Genomic DNA, 21,128 nt, shown 5'->3' with positions numbered 1-21,128 from the left:
TAAATAAGAATTCCAACATCTTCCCGTTTATTCGGCTCCTTTGTCGCTAAAACTTCTAAACAAAAAAAAATGTAATAAATTAAAAGACAGTTTGAAAAAAATTGCTTTGATTTTGGCTAAAACTGGAAGTGATTTATGGAGGTTTCCTCTATATTCTGAAATCTTCGTGTGAGTCGTTTATTTCAGAGAGAGATTAGTTTTAACTGTGAAAATCGTCTTTTGTTTTTAAGCCGATTTTTCTATTAGAGAAATAAGATTTTTTCAAGATAATTTTATAAGGATATGAATTTTTATTTTTGTAAGAAAGCAGTGATTGTTTCATTCACCTAACATAAATCCCAAAATTTGTTTCAATGTTTTATATTCGTACTCGTATAAATGCAGTCAGTATGCAATTGTAATATTATCTTGTGATAGTCAAATACAGGCAAATTAAACGCTTTCCATAAAAGATTTTACGTTAACACCAATTGCATATAACAGGATTGAAAAGATAAATTTATAACAGAAATGTAAGATTTAAAGCTTCTTAAATCTTTAAAATTTTTATTATGCCTGACAAAATTTGAAGAATTAATTTTATAAATGTCATTCATACATCTCAACATTCCATTTCTAATTTAAGAGCGAATACCTGTATGCATATTGATAAATTAAACGTAAACAATTTTAAGATGCAAATAGACAAATAACAAAAACTAAACGTTAGAATTGATACTGTTACAAACTTGTAATTTGCTTCCCATCACGGCTAGTATCACCTTAAGAAAGACCGTTGTAAGATCTGTGCTGAGCGGCTGCCACGTCAATGACCTGAGAGCTTGGCGACCATTTGGCGACTTGGCGTTGAATTTGGCGAGCTTGGAGACTAAATGGATAATACCAGAAAGTTCGAGAAGTTTCATGATCCATCCAGTAATAACAGAGATACACCCAGGTACGCCCTGATTGGTCTGCAGTTTCTAGCCCCGCCTCCCGGAACTATAAAAGACGAGCAATCTGATGCTGCGAAGAAGTCGTGTGTATCGTGAGAAGTGGTGTGTGAGAGAGGAGTCGACACGTAGAGAAACTGAAGGATTAGCAAGCAAGCAAGTTGCTGAACTAATGATTAATTAATTGTGCTGCGTCATTACGATTAATTGACGGTATTTGTAGTAGAAGAAAATTTTTGTAACAATACTTTCGTACAGCTCAAAAGAATAAACTTATGCTCTGACGTGTTTATTTCAGTTTTTGAGAGAATGTGCCTATTACATGAAATAGAAAACACTTTGCCATAAATATTTCTATGAGTGGTAGAATATAATCGAGATGATGAGTAAAGAAAATCAAGACATATAAGGTAACAATACAAACTTGTAAGGACAGTTAAATACATTGAGACAATTTGGAATTAAGTAAATTTACACAATATTAGTAAAAAGTATTATGCAGTATCATCACTATTATGCCCAACGTTAATGTCGCACAGTATCGTGAGAGTATCTTATTTGTTATTTGTAGGACGATATCAGAAAGATTTTTCTGACATTGTAGATCATGTTGAACGATCACGAAAGTTTCTGTTTCAATCATTTTCCCATCCCTAGAACTTCTTTTCATATCTGGACAGGAACTCTTAAAGCAACATGCCGTCGCGCAATGTAGAGTTTATTAGTGGTAAATATTTGGGCTGCATTGTAAAGAATCAGCTTATTGGAGCTCGTTTTTTTTGTTGTTGTTTTTTTTTAATATATGATTAGGGGTATATGCCGTCATAGTTTTTGAATGACGAATTACTTTACCCATGAGTCATGAGTACTTCTTTTTATTCCAGCTCGATTGTAATCCATGCATCATAGTTGCAGTATTTATATTCGCAGCCAAAGTGATCAACCGTTGTAATCAGCTGAATAAGTTTACTCAGCTGCTTTCATTTAAAACAATTGATAATTATTAATGTGCTTCCTTCCTAAGAAAATCATCTACAGTCTGGGGATGGCATGGAATGGAATCTAGAATCGACATTCAAAAGATCCGGATCATTTCGTTCTGTGATTAACGACTAATATTTAACAGGAATTAGAATCACATGGTATGGTTGCCAAAAGAGTTGTACAGTGACTAACTGCGAGTTGTGTAAACAAATAGATTTTGTAAACACAGTTCGGTCTTAAGATAGTTCAGTTTGACATTGAATCCAGCGCGATGTTACGAGGAAGAATTGAATAATTAATATTGGAGGTAACACAAAATAATTTTAATGTAATTCACATTGTTTTATAACTTTGTTTTTTCTTTTTAGAGTTAATTTTTTTACTTTAAGAAATAATCATTGGTAGATACTTTGTAATTACTATTTTGATTTTGTCAAATATTTCTTTTATACTGAAATTACTATCTATAAATTTGGTTTTATGTTTCTGTGCATATTCTGAAAATGTTGTTAAATTTTTGCTTTACACAACTAAAGGCAGAGTCTACCCGAAATTTTTTTGTTTGATAGATTTTTTTTATATGCTTTTTTATCATTTTTAAAATAGAACAATTAATATTCATTCTTATTACTGTTATATATATATATATTACTTTTAAACTACTTTTTATACATCAGCATTGAGTATGGCAAAATGTCACTTTCCTGGATAATTATTGAAAAATTTTTAATGATGCCAATTTCGAATATATACATTGTTAATTGATATAATCATATATATATAATAAATTGGTAATCTTGATATTGTAAAACTGATGTGCTAAAGTAAGCAAACATCAATAATTTATTATTTTTAGTGTGATTAGTTTAAATTTATGCATAATTCGTAGTTCTGACTTTTACAAGTGAAATTACTTTTGTTACTTGTGCCTCTATTATGGACAATGTAAATAATCGGTTATTATTAATACTAACCGATCATTATTAATAATAAGTAAACCAGATAGTATTAATAATTACTGGTCATCATTAATAACAACCGAACCAGTTAGTATTAATAATGACTGGTTAGTGTTAATAAAATTCGGTTATTGACATTGACCGTAACTTAACAACCACATGTCATAAAACATATTCAAATTTTTACTATAGCTAATATGAAACCTTTAGTCAATGGGCAGTTACTGCACAAGCACCTTCTTTTGTGAATGTTATTTTCAAAATTAAAATTAATAAATCCCTTCTTGACGAATTTCACAGATCAGAGAAGTTTGTTAATTTAACTCTTTTGATCTGAATATTAGGTTTGGGTGGTATTTCATACTTTTGTTGAAATTAAAGCTTGAAATAAATCATTTTAAAATATTGTTTATTTACAAAAATTAAAAAAAGTGAAGCTGAATTAAAATGTTAGATATTTCTTTATTCCTTGTAAATTATTAGATCCTTTAAAACCATGTAACAGTAGTATAAAGATTGCATAGTATTTCAAAATTAAAGCACTTATAATTAATGATAAACTTAATTTTGTATGGGGCTTAAACTTTTCTAGTATCCTTATATTATTTAGTTATACCTTTGCTTAATATTGTATTAGACATGCTTTGTACATAAACATCTGCTTTTTGTGGAAACCTATTGCTTTATGCTGAATATGTAATTATTTAGTCTGTAGTCTTTAACACTGTTACTTAGCATTCTTATTTTGTTTCAGGAAACCAAATGATTCATATCTAAACAATTTGCTTCATAAAACTGTTCTTGAAAAGAATGCAACATTTTATTGACATATTTATGTTTTTTTTTTTTTTTTTTTTTTTTGTATGTTAGTTTATTCGGACATATATTTCTTATGCATTTTGAAGTTACAAGCACCAAAATTCTTCTAATTTATAAAATAAATATTTTGCTTTATGTAAATATTTTACATTTAAAATTCTTTGTATTGATTTATTTCTTTTCTGTTGTAGTTGTTGTTTTCTTAACCCATGCTTGCGGAATTTACATATGCGTATATAACACTATGCATGTATTTCGGTTAAAACCATTTTCTAGGTTTGAAATGTGACATCCATTATCAGACTAAATCTTTGTGTGTAACTAAATAATACTACCAGAAAAACAGAAGGGGAGAGTTAAATTTAATGCTATTGCCGAACATTTTTGATGAATTTTATAATTTAATTCATGTATTAAAAATAATTGTATAATCTAGTTATGTTATTTGAAGGAGGCTAAAAGCTTAGAAATTATGTTTTTATTTATGAACACAGTATCATCATACTAATAGTTATTTGTGAATAATTTAATCAATCTTTTTCAAATTTGTCGTCCATAATTTTTTGTCTATTTGGTGTAGCAGATATTTATTTATTTTACAATACAGTATTTAAAATGTTCTTATTTAATAAGCAATTAAATAAGAAAAGTCTTATTACTTTAAAATCTGTATTAAATATTTCAAACAATATCCTATTCTTATTTTGAAAATCTATAGCAATTTTTTCTTCTATTGTAGCTTCTATTTCAGAAAAGTTATGAGTTAGATTACCAGACATTGGATAGTAATGATATATTTTAATAATAATGATATATTCTAATAATAATGATATATTCTAATAATAATGATATATTCTAATAATAATGATATATTCTTTTGGAGTTTAACAATACTGAGTCATAACTTGTACCAGTGATTTCTTCAAGACATTTTTGCTAAGAAAGTAGTCTGCTGTTATAGTAAAAGTTTAGCAAGCTTTCAATTTAAATTCCATGCCCTCTTACTTTACAAGTAATTTTAAAGGTAAGCTGCTATTAAAACCTGTTTTGCAGTATATATATTTATAAAATAATTCTTGGGAGAGTGAATAACCATCAATCTGTAAATAATTCTGTAGATCTTTGGAATTCAAAAATGTGTGTTAAAGATATGCATATAATCTTTTAGTACTTGAATTTTTCATCTTAAAATTCATATATTGTGCACAGCTTGATCCTTCGCAGAAAATAAAAATATTTTATAGTATTTGAATAGTTGGGATCATCCTCATCAAAAAAGGCTCAAATACAGGAGAAAAAATTGCTCATATGTTATTCATATTTTGTCATTATGGCCTATGATAAATTAAAACCAAACTTTTTTAATCTCTTTTTATAATGAAATTGCAAGTGAACATATTCTGTCAATTTCATTCAAATTTTTCAACTATATAATTATCAAAAGACACATTTGTAAAAGGATTTATTATGTTAAGATAACTGTTGCCTCAAATATTTTTATCACTTTGTAAATGCCACATTCTGATATTGGTCCACATGTAACATTTTTTCTTTTTCAGGATTCTCGAAGAGCAGCAACTGTATTATAATTATTTTGATAAAATAATTTTACAAGATGAAACCTTTTCTTGTGAAGTTAACTGTTTTCCCAAAGCATGAGGTCTTAATGCTTTTCAGCAACAATAAACTTATCCAGGTACCAAAAGAATCACGATAAGGAAATTTACTTAAGGGTTTCGAAATTTTGACATCACTGCCATTGTGTAGTTCTTTTAAGATTTCAATAAATAATGTATCTTCTTCAATGGATTTTGTGTGATAAAAAAATCAAATGTGCTGTTTAATTCTGCTGCAGTCAAAAACAAACTGGATAAATCATCTTTGTTAGTTATTGGCGGCATAGCGCCACCTATTGACAAAAGTTATAACTTTTTTTTTTTTTTACAGAGTTTATTTCTCATATTGCATACTAGAAACATTATGTTTTATTGAGAGAACCTTTTGCAAAACCGAATACCGTATGTCTTTTGTTTTCAAACATTTTTATTACACGGAATAGAAAAAAAGAAATAATGTTTGAGTTTTTTAACTTCCTAGTTATTTGGCGAAAATAAATTTAATTAAATCTCATCGTTTTACTTTAAAACTTCGCCATAAATATAATTCGTTCAATAGAAATTTGTAAGTTAAATAATAACAATTTATAAAAATAAGAAGAAAGAACAATGACTTTCCTGATGCTGAATGTTCTTCATAGTAATTGATTCCGTTGTAATTTCAGTAAATGAGAAATTCCGAAAGTTTGCAAAAAGAAAGGGAAAAAACTTTTTTAAAAAAACATTTTTCGTTTAATAGAGTTAAATAACATATAAATATACTATACCGAATTCTATAGAAAATTTCGTTGAATAGGTACTCTTAATGTCTCTTATTGTGTCTTTTAACACATTTTTAGTAAAGCGCCTTCTTCTCTGTTTACCTGTTTGTACAAATTTTACAATCCTTTAAACTAACATCTCGATGTACTAGAATCTCGAAACTTTGAACATAGCGTAGAATTAAATGCAATATTAACTCGTTTTTTTGTTTGGCAGTTTTTGTCTGTTCGTTCGATAAAATTTTTTTAATTGTTTAAAAACTTTCATCATCGACAGATGGCGCCATAACGCATCGTTAGCTCATCGGGAAGTTCATTTAAAGTAAGTTGCAAAATTTCGCATATACAAGACTAAAAAGCAGAAAATAATTATTTGAGCACAAAAAAAAATTAGTATACCATTTTTAAAATGGACTAAAAGGCATAAAATAACTTATCAGAGCATTGTGTTGTTTTATAATCCTATACTGATTGTCTGAAAATTTCTGATTGTGAATATCAAAAATTCACGATCTCAAATTGTATATATATGGGGTTATAAATTTGTATAGGACTAGAAAAAAATTATTTCATACATTTTACTCCGTTTTAAAGACATGATATAATAAAATATTTTTTTAAATGATTATTGCGTATTTTAAAACGGAAGATGAGAAATTTTAATTATTAACTAAGCTGCATTAATACAGCAAGTTTTATTCGCTTTAAATTAGAAATTTAATTTTTTTTTCTTTGTTTCAGGCTGCCAAGAGTTTTGGAATGCAATATTCTGTCGTTTATATCACTCTTGTTTAAAAACAACTCCTCTGAAAATTTCCAAAATACTGGAAGATCGTATTTGTTCATCTTCGATTTTTTTCCCCTCATTATTATGTGTTGTTTCAAACAAACGTGAAACGTTGTTCTAATTAGAGGTTTACGTGACTATAAGAAACATGGCTGATGGGCAAGAATCGCAGAAATTAATTATAGACGATATCATAAAAAAGGAATCGATACAGGAGAATGATATTTTAAGAGAGCATTTATACAATCATTCAGAAAGGAAAACTAACTTGCATGAAACTTGTAGTGAAGTGCTGGCGCGCTTTCTATATGAAAAATGTGAGGCTTGCGGGAAAATATTTTCTACTGAGAGCAATTTAAGAAGACATTTACTTATTCACACCAATGAAAGGCCTTTCGTTTGTGAGATATGCGATAGAGCTTTTGCCGGGAAAAGTACATTACAGGCGCATTTCTCTACTCATTCAAATGAAAAACCTTATATTTGTGAAGTGTGTGGAAAAGCATTTTCTGTATTGGCTAGTTTCAGGAAGCATTCTTTCCTTCATTTAAACTTGAAACCTCATAAATGTGAGATATGTGGAAAAGCATTCAATATAAAGGGCAACTTAGGAAGGCATTTACTTATTCATACAAATGAAAAAGCTCATGTCTGTGATATATGCAAGAAAGCATTTACTCAGAAAGGCCATTTAGATGCTCATCTTCTCACTCATACGAGGGAGAGAACACATATATGTGAGATCTGTGGAAAAGGTTTCATACGAAAAACTCATTTGCAAAGGCATTTTCTATCTCATACAAAAGAAAAGCCTTTTGAATGTGATATCTGTGGTAAGCCTTATCAAAGTAAATTCAGTTTGAACAAACATTTGTTAGCTCATTCAAAAAAGGAGCATCTTGTGTAAGACTTGCATCTCTAAGTATAGGTGAAAATCGAGTGGCTAGACTTAAGATTAATGTCCGATCTCCAAAGTTGAATAATTGAAATTCTTACTGAATGTAATCCTGTTCATTTTTATGGTAACCCTAAAATCCCATTTCTACTATACTTACTTATATTTAATTACTTGTAGCCATCCCTGATGGCGAAATTTTGGCACATGTTTGGAGATTTGGCACTATATTGTCGCACTTGGGGAGAAAGCGTGCACTAATCTTATATCTTATCGATCGGACAAAGTTTTTCTTCAAAGGTCAAATTTAACTCGAAGATCAAAATTCCTCAAGCAGCTATTTAATCTGATGCCGGCTTTACATTCGGACAGTTATAAGACGGCAAGTAGGCAACGCATGCGTAGAAAGGCTGAAAATGCTGTTTAGTTGATGGCAAATAATTGTAACGACGGGACAACTACAAGTCGCTCTACTGTATTTATTTATTTTTTTACTGCGCATGTGTTTGTTTAATTTGGCGGTTTATTTTACCATGTTTCTTTGTATAAATATCCTTCATTTTAATACAATGCACAATAAAAAAGAAAAATTCAGGGAAGCCAAAACAGCAATTTATAGCCAAGCATGGAATGCCTGAATCTATCTTATGAAATTGTCACAAACATAAATTAGTCCCTTTTTGCGCATGCGCTAGTACTTGCTGTTCTTATAATTGGCCGAGTGTAAATCCGGCATGATGTTTAGTAAATAAGATGGAACATTCACAAGAGTGAAAAAAATCCATTCAAAAATTTTCTTCATATTTTATCGAATTACCAGGATATCTAACTTTATTTGACTTTTTTTTTTTTTTTTTTTTGTATCAAAACGTTGTGAGACTTGAAATTTCTTTGAAAAAAAATTCGTTTTAAATACCAATTTGTTAATCCGAAATATTGGTTTTCCTTGCTATTTATCTATTAATGTGAAATACCTTCTGTTTTAAATTCTAACTTTTTATTTGATGAGATAGAAAAATATGAATTATGTGGAAATAGATTACCTTTGTCTGCTCATGGTCAAATTTAACAATAAATATTAATTGATGAAAAAATCAAAATAATAGCGTCATTTTATGGATACATATATGCGAGATCCTTCAAAATAATTTGATGCTTAGAAAAACTAAAAGGAATAAACCTGAGAAAATACTTATATTTCCAAAACATTATCAAGATAAATGTTTTAAGAACTAACAGTCATATCTTTCCAAATAATAAAAATTTGTGGCCAGTAACTCGTGTGTTTATAATTTTGTAATTAAAATAAAACTAAAAATCTGTTTTTAGAAAGCCAATCAAATATCCGTTGCCACTTAATAAAAAGTATTAATTTAATGGGAATACATTTTATTAAAGAAAACTTATCATATGCATTAAAAGTTTTTTTTTTTTTTTTTTTTTTTTTTTCATTTAATGATTTTGAATTGAGAAACATGTTTTAAAAACCATATAGTATCAAACTGGAAAGACTGGAATTAATGCTTTTTTTATGTAAAAGTATATCGCTAATAGATTTAAGAATGTGAAAAGATTGCATATTAAAATATTTTATTTTATAATTAATTTATTAAAAGGATAATGTGGGTAATTTTTAATTAAATGAAACTTTAACTTTTGATTTTTAAAAATCTAACAATAATCTTTCTTTTAATTTAAAGAATGCTCGTACCAGATTTCTTCAATAAAATATTTTCATTTGATAATAGCAATGAAAATATTCTTGCAAAACTTAAAAGCATATTCTTAAAAATTTATTAAAAACAACGGGGACAAATTCCATGACAAATTAACAGGGACAAATTCAATGACAGTTAACTTGGTATCATTAAAAAAGTAGTTTTTAAGATTGTGAAAAATTATTTTTGTGAAATAATGTCTTCGAAAGTTAGCATAAAAATGTCCAAATTTTATTTGATTTTTAATTAATTCAAATTCTAATTTATTAACTTTTGGGTTTGGAAAATCTGTCGGTGATCTTTCTCATGTTCTAGATTGGTCGAAACCTTAGATTTGTAAAAAGTATGCACTCTCACTCTATTTTATATATATATATATATATATATATATATATATATATATATATACTATCTACCAATAAGTAATTAGACATTTGTGATAAACACAATTTATTAATATTCAGTAATTGGTAGAGCCTCCGCCTGAGGCAATTACAGTCCTAATCCTTCGAAGGCTTGGTCTCCATAATTATTTTGATGATGGACAGTAATATTTTCTTCTATTCAGCTTGGATAAGACCTGTAGAGTTTTCACCGATTTTGGACAGATCTTACATCCTTAATTCTGCGATCCCCGAGGTTTTCTATAGGATTCAAGTCTGGACTCTGGGCAGACCAGTCCGGTCGATTCACCCTATTGTCATCATATTAATCGATGGCGGACCTCGCAACATGATAAGTGGCGTTTTCATCCTGGAATTAACAAATGATCCAATCCGTGAAAGTGCCACAGCGTAGAAAGCACATTATTATCTAGAATAGTGGAGTATGAGTTGCCGTTGAGCTTACCATGAATTAGGATCAAGGATCCCAATCCAAAACGTGAGAAACGTCCCGAACCATAATTCTTCCAAACTTTACTGTCGACATAATGCATCTTTATCTCTTAGTTTCTCGGATCTGCCGGGTCGAAGCACATTCCGACAATCACCACTCACCTTCCACTTCTTAATTACAAAAGCCACTGTCGATTTTGGAATATTTAACTCACTAGAAATGTTTCTTAAGTATCGGTCATTTCTATACCATCCGATAATTATGTCTTTTTCGAAGTCAGAAGCTCTGAATTTCGTGGCATCTTGCATGCGATTAATGCAGTGCTGTTTCCTACACGATATTTAAGTACAGAAAACATGACATAGATCAGGGCACCATGTATCTTCATTTGCATGGTTGTCCAAATACTTATTGGTAGTTAGTGTATAATTTGATATTGATCAAAAAACATGGTATCGATTATGCATTGCAAAAAGAATGTGAAAAGGGCGAACATGAAAGAAAACTCATAATGGATCGAGTTGAAGATATTCATTATTGTTATGAATTTATAAAATTGATTTAATATAAATAATTTATTGAAGAAAAAGGTATATTAAAAATATTGTTGCATTATATTCATATATTCGATCATTAACAGTTATATTCCTGATCATTAACAATTTCGAAGTCCTGTTGTTTCCAAGGTACGGTTTCATTGCTTTCACAAATTAAGATTTGTACATTATGTTACAACTTCTTGGAGTTTTTATACTATTTCAATCGTATAACTTTGTTATAAAATCTTAAAACTTATGCTCTTTTTCATAAAAAATATTTATATTCCAATTCCTTAACCATATAATATGATGTTGAAAGCAAAGTAAGGAATGTTATATTGTTTTATAATGTATATTTAAAAAATACAATCAAATGTTTTCTTATTTGGTTTTAACGTGTTGACTGTTATTATCTGTTTGTAATTTATTTATTATTTTATCCTGTAATTGCTTCCTTGTGGATGAATTTTTAAAATTTTTACATGTATTAATATAAATAAAATATTTATTAACATGGTTAATATTGTCATCTTAATCCGTTTTTACCACAGTAATGCCGTTTCCAAATTAATATTTAGCATAAAGTTTCTTAGAAATTTAATTAATTATATTTTTTTAAGCCTAACACTATAATTTATTGATTTGCTTATTTGAATATTTATGCTTAAAGACTAAACCTATTAAACTGACACATTAAGAAATTTAATATATTTTAATTTCTATGCTGCTTTCAAACTACTATTGCAATTTACTTCAAAATGGAACTGAACTGTTCTTTCTTTGGTTATAACGTCATTGGCGGTTTTTCTAGCAGGTTCGAGTTCGATGACAATCTTGTCGGAGCACCCGTCCTTAGAGCAAAGCATTATCTCTTTCATGATAGTGACTGATAATTAAGATGGCTTTCGGTCAAATGTCATGAGCTAAATAGAGTCTTGATGAAGAATGAGAAAAAAATTTATTTGGATTTTACACGAAGTTAGGATTGTGGTTGGTCAAAAAAGTGAGTGGTAAAAAATGGAGTGATTCCATTGGTTGCCATTGGTGGTGAGGGTGAGGGGGCTCGCTGCAGAAGGCAAAAGCGTCTCAGACGAGCTCGGCTTATATCTCAGAACCCTGAGGAGAGGGAAAGGGGGGATTTATTCTTCATATATTACAATGCTAAACCAAAAGAAAATTCATTAAACTTGTGTAGGAAGACGGCGATTGAGCCAATTTTGCGCCTGTGCCTTTATATTGTTAAAATCCGTGACTGTATAAAACATAATAACGTACAGAATAATTTTAAATTCGAGAATTTTTAAGTTCTTAACCTGTGCGATAATGATATTTAACAGTATTGTAAAATATTATGATAAAAGTCTGAGGAAAAGATTTATCCATACAAAAACTCGCAACATAGTTATTAATCCATTCTCGCCTGCAAGGTTAACACATTGACTGCCACAAACGCGCCTGCGAGTTACAGATAATATGTAATTGTACCAAACCATCTGTCTTATTAGATGACTGCGTTTCTACTGTAGTTAAGAGATAACAAAGTAGGGGTCATCTAATTAGATAGACGACCCGGATTTTAGGCGTGAGTCGTGGCCGTGAACGTGTTAAAGATTTAAGTTTGAACATGAGTGCATATAATTTAAGTTTGAGCATGATTACGTATGATTTGAGTTTGAGCACATGTGTCAAAAAGTTGAAGCCATGAATGATTTAATGATACCCAGAAAAAAAGGTCATTTTTTAAAAAAATATTCTGTCCAATTTTTTTATTCCATATACTTATGATGCATATGTCATTTGTCAAATTCTTAATGCCTTCCTGGACGGAATAAATATAAAAGATCGTAATTTTATGAAAAATGCTGAATTTGGATTTATTGTTATCCTCTCTCTCTCTCCTTTTTCCTTAACAGAAAATTGAATTACATTAAAATAATATTTTATGTATTTAAATTTAGAAGTAAATTAATTAATGTAATATGCATAATTTTCTGAAATACGTTTCTGTGGGAGTCAATTCGTTAGAAACAATTTTAAATATGATTCTTGATTTTAAGGAAGGTTGGAATATGATTCAAAGGAAGGTTGGGAAATGGTGATATCGAATTTTATTGACAAATACTTTTAATATGTATAAAATTTAATAACTCGTGGGGTTTCCTTAGATTTTCACGGTGTCGTGATCGATTCATGGCATCATGACCGGAGGGTCCCAAGTTTAATCACGGCGAAATTTCTAACTCTTTCTTTATGTTTGATTGACGAAATACTTGAGGTACTGTATTGTTTATCAAAGACGTTAGCCCAGTTAGATTTAGGAGGTTTTCTGAGAGCATTCAAAGGATGTTTAAACTTACCTCTGCTTAGTAGCTTCCGACATGGCGGAATCTTCTTTTATGTATGAATCTCGCGAACATGACTGTCATTGTAGTTTTTAAAGGAATAAGGATTTTTTTTTTTTTTTGGTGAAAAAATTCCAACATTTTAGTATTCAAAGTAGCAACATTTTAGTATTCATTTAGTATTTAGCTATCTCTATTCAAATGATTTTAGAAATGAAAAATTAATGTTATCTCAACGCTCTTTAGTTTCAATTCAGCATTTAAAACAATGAAAAGTATTATTGTAAAATGCATAGGAAAAAAATTTAAATTTACTGAAGTTAGAGAAAAATTGCATGAAATAAAATTCATATTACAGGAAAACTAATTTTTTGAATTTTCAAGGCAGTAATTTTTTGTAGAATAATATTCTCTGAAGTTATTGAAAGAAAAAAAACTTCAATTAAAACGCTAAAATTAAAAAATTAAATCGTTCTTATTTGACACTTACTACTGAGAAAACAACTACGTGCCTTATTTATTTTGTTTAGATCCAACAATTTGCTCGGCAAAGTATTTTGAACGATTTCTTCATCATGCGTGACCCGATTTATCTTTGTATTAATAAAAGGCATTGTGATTATATATGTATGTTCCATATCTCCTCCTAAGCAACTGGGCGAATTTCAATCAAACATCGCACTTTTTTTTATTGCTAAGTAAATAAATTTGGAAAATATACCATTCTATGAAGGATAAAGTATTAGGATAATATTAACAAGTTATCATATATAGTTAGTCGAATTCATATTTGTTTCCTTGAGTTCATTTAGTTATTAGAGTATAAATAAAACCAAACATTGCTTCCATAATAATAACCGCCTTTGGGGTCCAGTTTGTCTGCTCAAATTGACTTTTTAGACTGTTAGATTATTCACATAGAATGTATATATTAAAAAAATCAACCTGTTATTTGATACACCTGAAAATTAAAAAGTGTGCATATTACGAAATATAAGCAGAAGGGGAAATTTTACTACGAAATTAATGATTGGCAAAACCATGCAGTTGATGAGTTTGAATTCCGTCATAATATTTTTAAAACATTGTGCAAATTAATTGCGTATCAGATTGCATTATTGAAGGTCAGGGAACCATTATGCTCAAATGAAATTGATATCAATATGTTTTGTAGTTTTAAGTTAATACAACGACCATTTTTGTGAGATAATCGTTTTGGAAGATATGCATATTAATTTTCATTTTAACATTAAATCATACCGTTTACCATTTGGCGATGGATAAACTCATTTTTGATCTCGATTAAGCTTTCTGTTTGAAGCATGTTTCTTGATTTCATTTATATTTTCTTTCCTCTGATTGAATGGGCTTTTTGATGACATAGCGAGCACCCGCCAGAACATTTCTAATAATATTTTGTGCCTTTATTAATTAGTTAAACGAAGCATTTAATTTCAGTGCAACTGAAAGAAGGTTCAATAAAACAGACTAAAAGTCATGTTTTTTTTATTATTATTATTTTACAGCGATTTTTGTGCCACGTACGTTAATGTTTTACACAAGATTGTGTACAAGCGTGAATGCCAGGCAGTCTAAATTCTCAATAGATAAATAACTAAATATATGTTTTCAAAGTTAGTGAAATATAAATCATGTTTTGATCTAGAATAAATCATTAGCATGTTAAAAATGTGCTAATATGTGAAACTAAATTAATTATTAACCACCATTGTTTTCTGACTTAAAATATTTTTAAAACTTTTCTTAGAAAGCAAACCCATGAATAATTAACATTCCATAAATAGAAAAGAAATTTATTTTCTTTCTCTATATCCCGTCATAGTTTTCTGAGAGAAAAAAGATTGATGCGACTTGTATACGCTTTTTGCCATCTTTACCAAAGGCAGCTCTGCAGTAGTTGTCTCTGATTGAGGAAATCAGTAAATTAATACTGTAGGATTCTATTGTGATATCTACATTCTTTAACAAAATTTTATTTTATGATTTCTGTTTTTAAAAAAAAATGCAGAATGAAATTAAATCTTTTTGCTAGATCTCTATTATTTTTTTAATGACCCACTCAAAGGACTATAGAATTATTCCCAATTATCATGAAACTGAAGAAGTACATTGTAATTTGCATATGTAACTGAATGTACATTGTATTTTGAAATGTTAGGGTTTATTTTTATATTCCTAGAAAAAATATAAATAGATAATCGTAATAAACTGCAAGTGAATAAATTTCTGCTGGTAGAGAAGATTCGGATTCGAAAGGGTTCATAATAATATCCGTTCCAGCAGCATTAACTCAACTCAATGCAAAGCGTAAAAAAGAAAACACCGAAAAATTTGGCGATTTACCCTGTTGTGATTTGGCGTTTAATCGAATATTCAACAGTTTAATATAGAAATTGTATGGCGATTTGGCAAATAACCATTCCATCATCCGAGATCCACTTAGATAATATGTGATTGAAAATTAAAAGTGAGTCTATTTACTAATTGTTTTACTTATCATTTGAAATGTTCCTTTTTTTTTAAAGTTTTTCATGAAGTATTGATACTACTTTGTGTCTTTGCACTTTGTTTAACAAAAAATTAATGCAGACAAATTGTATTTGGGCTTAATATATTACAATTATAAATGAATAGTTTTACTTTGTTTGAAATTCTGTTAAATGTAGATATCTCATAAACTGTATCGTTGTTAATTGTTCAATTCATTTTTGCAATACTGCTTAAATAAAATATTTCAAGGAATATTTTTTTTAAATTTATTATTTTAAATGAATTTACTTCATTGATACATTTGTAAAAGTTAGCTTTTGTGTGGGGGGGGGACAGTAATAATAAAGGCAAAAATTATGAACTAAAATAAACTGCTGTGAAATATATGTAATATATTAAAAGGAATATTTTATTCATTCCAATTCTTCCTTGTATATACCAAGTCAGTTTTATATATGTATACTGTGGAAAAAATATTTAATCACTTTGTTTAACACTACACTTTTAATTTTTATAAATTAAATGCAAACTTAAAAAGCATATTTTATGAATTGTTGAAGCATTTTAGTTCAGAATTATATTATATAAAATTAATGTTTAGCTAAGAATAATCAAGTTTTATTTAGAAATAAGAGAAAGATTAATTATATGATTAAATCTCAAAGTCAAATATTGATGAAAATATTGTTATTGCCGATAATAACTAATAATTTTCTTGCTGTACATCTAATAAAATGCTTCTTGAAAATGAAAATTTTTTTAAAGAATTTTTATATATAGTTAAAATTAAAAGCACAAATTTCATTTTTAGTTTAAAGGTGTTGTAAATTCTTAATGATATTTGAATGAAGTAAATAGAATCGTTTTTCTGCAAGAAAAAATGTAGACTAAAAGTTATTTACTTATTTTCATGTTTGGAATTTTTATCTCAATAGAATGATTTAGTAGTCTTTGAAAATGTTTTATTAATTTATACTCATTTCATAATGTATTTCTGCATTCGGAATTACAATATATGCGAAAATGCTCCCTATATAAACTATAAAAAGTTCTTTCTTTTATTTTGACATCAGGAAATTTATTTTTCAAACTGTAGGTTTCTGACTTTTTTTTTTAAGCAACTGCTTCCTGTGATATATTAATAAAGTAAACTTTTTTTCACTTCTAAGAACTAAAGTTTCCCAAAAGTTCCTTTATGTGTGTTTGTGTGTGCACGTGTACAAGTTTTTGCACTATTACTAGATTTTATTTTGCAATTCTAACCAAATATCAAATTTATAAAAATTATTTTCTTGTTTTCTACTGAGAGGTATAAGCTTTTTGGAGTACAGTTAATACAGTATTGTAATATTAATTTCAATACTGTACTAAAATTGTATTCTTTCTATGTTTTTGCAGGCTTTAATATTACAATGGCTTGCAAAATTCAACTTGTCCATTTAATATATTTCTTAATCCTGTGAAAAAATTTATTATTTAGTTTTATTTTTAAATATTTAATTATTTTGTAATAAACATTGCTTTTGAAATTTGTTAAATAACTATTTATTGATGTATAAGGCAGCTTTTATTTCTTTCTAAACATTGCATCATCATTTAAATTTGAACTTAAATTACTCAGTATTCAATTTATATATAAATAGAAACCTTATTTCTTATATTTCCATTCCTTTTCATGGTCGCACTTTGATATGCGTTGCTCATCAGGGTATTTGTTCCACTATGTTTTTTTTTTTTCCCCTTCATCAGAATTTGTATACTTCCTTTTTAAATTATAAGAGCAAGATTATTTTTTTTATAAACTTCGTTTCTGTTATGTTTATCCACCAATATTTATCTTTGGTTTAGCTTATTAGTGACAAATTTAGTACCTAAAACAGCTCTGTTTCAATATTTCAATCTTTCTCTCTCTCTACATATAGATCTTTTGGTTAAAAAAAAAAAAAATTAATTTAACAGAATAAATTGTTAACGTTCAGATTTTTATAAAAATAATTTTCATTTAAACAGAATTTTTTATATTTTATTTAATTTTGCACAGCATAAACTAAACTAGATATTTACTTCAAGTTTTATTAAGTTTTGAAAAGGCAATTTTACGGTCTTACTTATTTACTTCATTTATATATATTAGCTCTGTGGATTGCTGACTTTTTGTGCATGCATGAATTGTATATTTTAAAACAATTTGATTAAAAGAAAAATTTTATAAAGACAGTTGATTTATTATTCCAAAACTATAAACTTGATGTTATTGAGCATTCCAAGAATAAAGGATTTTATACTGAGATTAAGATTTTCTTTTTAATGGATCTTTATGAAATGATGTATAAAATGTTTTAGAGAAGTAAAAATAAACAAATTATATAGTTTAAATTGATAGTTTGTCACATAACCTTAAATATTACATTTTTAAATAACTTAAATATATAAATTAGTTTAACTTTTGTCTCTCTGTAATAAGTGGAATTACTCTAAATACTATAGTGAAATAAGTCATATATTCTGCAATATGCTTTTATAAAATATTGTCTCATTTGTGCTTTGTAGGAAAATAGAAAATATTCATCTGAAAACACATAAAATATCCTATTTGTAAAATGAATCAATAAGTATTGTGCAACAGATATTTGAGTTATTCTTGCAGATTAATGAATTAGATAGAAATTTTATTCTTTGTGTATTTATAAAATGCATTATAAAATATTTAATTGCATGGATTTATAACTTCCAAATATACTTCAGCTTCAGAAACTTTTTGTCATTCTAAAGTTAATAGAAATCAAATGACAGTGATCTTGAAATGTCTATCATCCTCATTAATAATATATTGAAAGCAAAGTATGGTATTGATAGTAATATATTGAAAATAAAGTATTAATAATATAGGGAAAGTAAGTAGTTGCATTGTTACTAAAGGTGTGACTATCCATTCATGGATTTGCTCTATTTCTCTTGACATCATGGTTAAAAAAAATCAAGATTTGAAGGATGTAATGGCTAATACTCACCTTTGCTAATGAAAAGCAGGTGTAAAAAATAACCTTTCTGTCAAGTGAAAATCTGGCATGCTATCTTACATAAATTTGATTTTTGAAATAAATTATCTAAGTCATTAAAAATCAGAAATTGGCATAAAATTTTTATATTCGTATTTAAATTAAATATATTCACTACAGTAATAAATAAAATGTTGCCCTTGCTGGATACAGCTGAAATATAGTAATCTTTGTTTTTAAAGTTATGAGATTTCTATTCATTGATAATCTTTTTTATCTGTAATATTATCCTATTGAAAACATTTAATACTATCACAAAAAGTTCATTTAAAAATTCCAGAAATGAATCTTTTGAAAGAATAGCTTAAATAGTCCTCATAATTTGTTTGAAAATCTACTTGAAAAAGTGTCAGTCTTCTTTGGGACATATTCATTCTTTATATTTGATAAATTCTCATTTTAAATCAAGCTTTTATTATTCTGAATCATATCCTAATACTACTTTTAATAATTACAACTAAATGATGGATCTAAATTTATTTAAATGGTTCTAAATTGATGAACCTAAATTTATTGGCTAATAAATTAATTTATTCCTTTGAAGCACTTATAACAAGTACAGTATAAATTGTAAAAATTTTCTAAATATCCCTACTGTTTTGTGGAGATAATATTTGTTACAAACATCCAAGTGTAATACATTGCAGGAATTAATTAAAATGATTTAATCTTGGTATTCTTTATAATGGTATTTATTTTTAGAATCAGTTTTGTGACCACTAGGAAAATTACCTTTTTCACCTTTCATTTTCATGGGTATTTCTAGAGTTAAATTCTATAGTAAACAGTTTTTAGCAAATAGTTATTATAAAAATATAATTATGATTTGAAAAACAGCCATTCTGTTTTTAAAACTAGTTTATCAAAATATGTGTTAGAGAAAGGACAAAGCTCAAACTATATGAATAACTTTCTGAAATTTTTTAAATCTATTGACAGTTTGAATTTATATTTGATAAATTAACAACCTTATAATGTATTTGTAGTTCATCATTGAATTTCTTATGTTTTTATAACTTTTTAGCTACTAAAATAAAAGACAGTTAACTAAATACCTGAAAAACATGGTACCTAATTAACATTAACTATATAAATAATTCAATAAAGATCTTTCTCCCAATGTTTTTAATAGAATATTTTTTTTTCTACGTGAAGACTAAACAAAAGAAGAAGCAGGTTTGAAAACATAAACAAATCATCATCATAGAAATATCTTCTCATTATCATAAAAACAAATCATTATCATTTTGACATAAAAATGATTTGTAAGTCAAAACTTTTTAAAAAGCTGATAAGAGGCAATGCAATTGTTTCAAATTGCTAATTTATAATATTTTTTCCAGTTTACGTTAGCTTTGCTTTGGTCTTTGAAAACGAACATTTTACACTAAAATGGGCATTATTATTAATCATATTTCCATTTCTGCTCTTCAGAGAATTTTTCATATGGGGATATATGGAAAGATTTGAAGACGTTACTGTTTAGAGGAGTTTTAGACTATGCTAGGGGGAAAAAATTTGAAAACAAGTAACCAGTTTAAGAAAGGGAGGAACATCTATGATATACAGTCATTTTCGTCTAATAGTTTATCGCCAAATTTTAACGAATTTAGCCAAATGTGGCGCGAGCGGCAGTAGTAACATAACGGTAGCAAAAGTGCCACCGAAAAATTGCCAATTTCGCAAGGCACCAAATGACTGTATATCAAAGTTTATCCGAAAGAGGGGGAAAAAAAAAAAACGCTGAACAGTTGCAGCATGAAATTTTAGGCTTGATTTGGGCCGCTCCAAAGTTAATAAGCAACACATTTAAATTTCAATTAATTTTGATTTTATTAAATATCTATTCTCTAAAAATAATATTTTTTAGAGAATTTTACTACTTAAGAAGAAATTATGTGTCAAGTTTGGTAATTCAAGATCTAATAATCTGTCCGGTAAACGGTTTTGAATAATTTTTGTATTACACAATCTAGAGATCGAATATCTATCTAAAAGACTAATTTTTTAGGGAAAAAAAAAAAAAAAAAAAAGATAGGACTGTTCTAAATATAAGATAAATAAATTTAGCTAATTATTAGTTTTTGTGCCTTAATTCGTTGAAATTCATTTGTTAAGACAAACAGAATGTATCTAATCGAACAAAATTGCATAACCTATCATAAATGTATAACTTTTTTCAAATTTCTCAAAATAATTAATTGGAACGTTTGTTATTTAATATTATTTTCTTACTGTGTTTGATGTCGTTTCTATTTATGTATGTGCTGAATTAAAGTAACGAGGGAACTTGTCGGTTGTAACAGCGACCAAAAAGCGCCAAGAAAAAATGTCGCCAATTTAGCGATTTCAATCGTCTAACTATAAAG

At 27.9% G+C, this 21,128-nt stretch overlaps 1 protein-coding gene across 3 annotated transcripts in view; it reads left to right on the top strand.

Annotated features, from left to right (window-relative positions):
* The first annotated feature begins 2,117 nt into the window (after positions 1-2,117).
* LOC129975881 (zinc finger protein 233-like) overlaps positions 2,118-21,128 on the top strand; it is a 30,494-nt gene continuing 11,483 nt past the window's right edge. The window contains exons 1-2 of one of the 3 annotated variants that reach the window (XR_008785055.1): positions 2,118-2,223; positions 5,254-5,686. Coding sequence is in view for 1 of the 3 variants with exons in the window: in XM_056089144.1 (XP_055945119.1) it covers positions 7,007-7,765 (759 nt within the window). In the remaining 2 variants the exon portion in view is untranslated. Of the gene's footprint in view, positions 2,224-5,253; positions 5,687-6,812; positions 15,678-21,128 lie in introns of those variants that run through there. The other 2 variants (XM_056089144.1, XR_008785054.1) reach the window with 2 other exon arrangements.

Source organism: Argiope bruennichi, chromosome 7 (assembly GCF_947563725.1).
Source record: "Argiope bruennichi chromosome 7, qqArgBrue1.1, whole genome shotgun sequence".
In the NCBI taxonomy this organism is placed as follows: domain Eukaryota; kingdom Metazoa; phylum Arthropoda; class Arachnida; order Araneae; family Araneidae; genus Argiope; species Argiope bruennichi.
The sequence above is the reverse complement of the archived record's forward strand: the minus strand, read 5'-3'. Positions and strand labels throughout refer to the sequence as shown.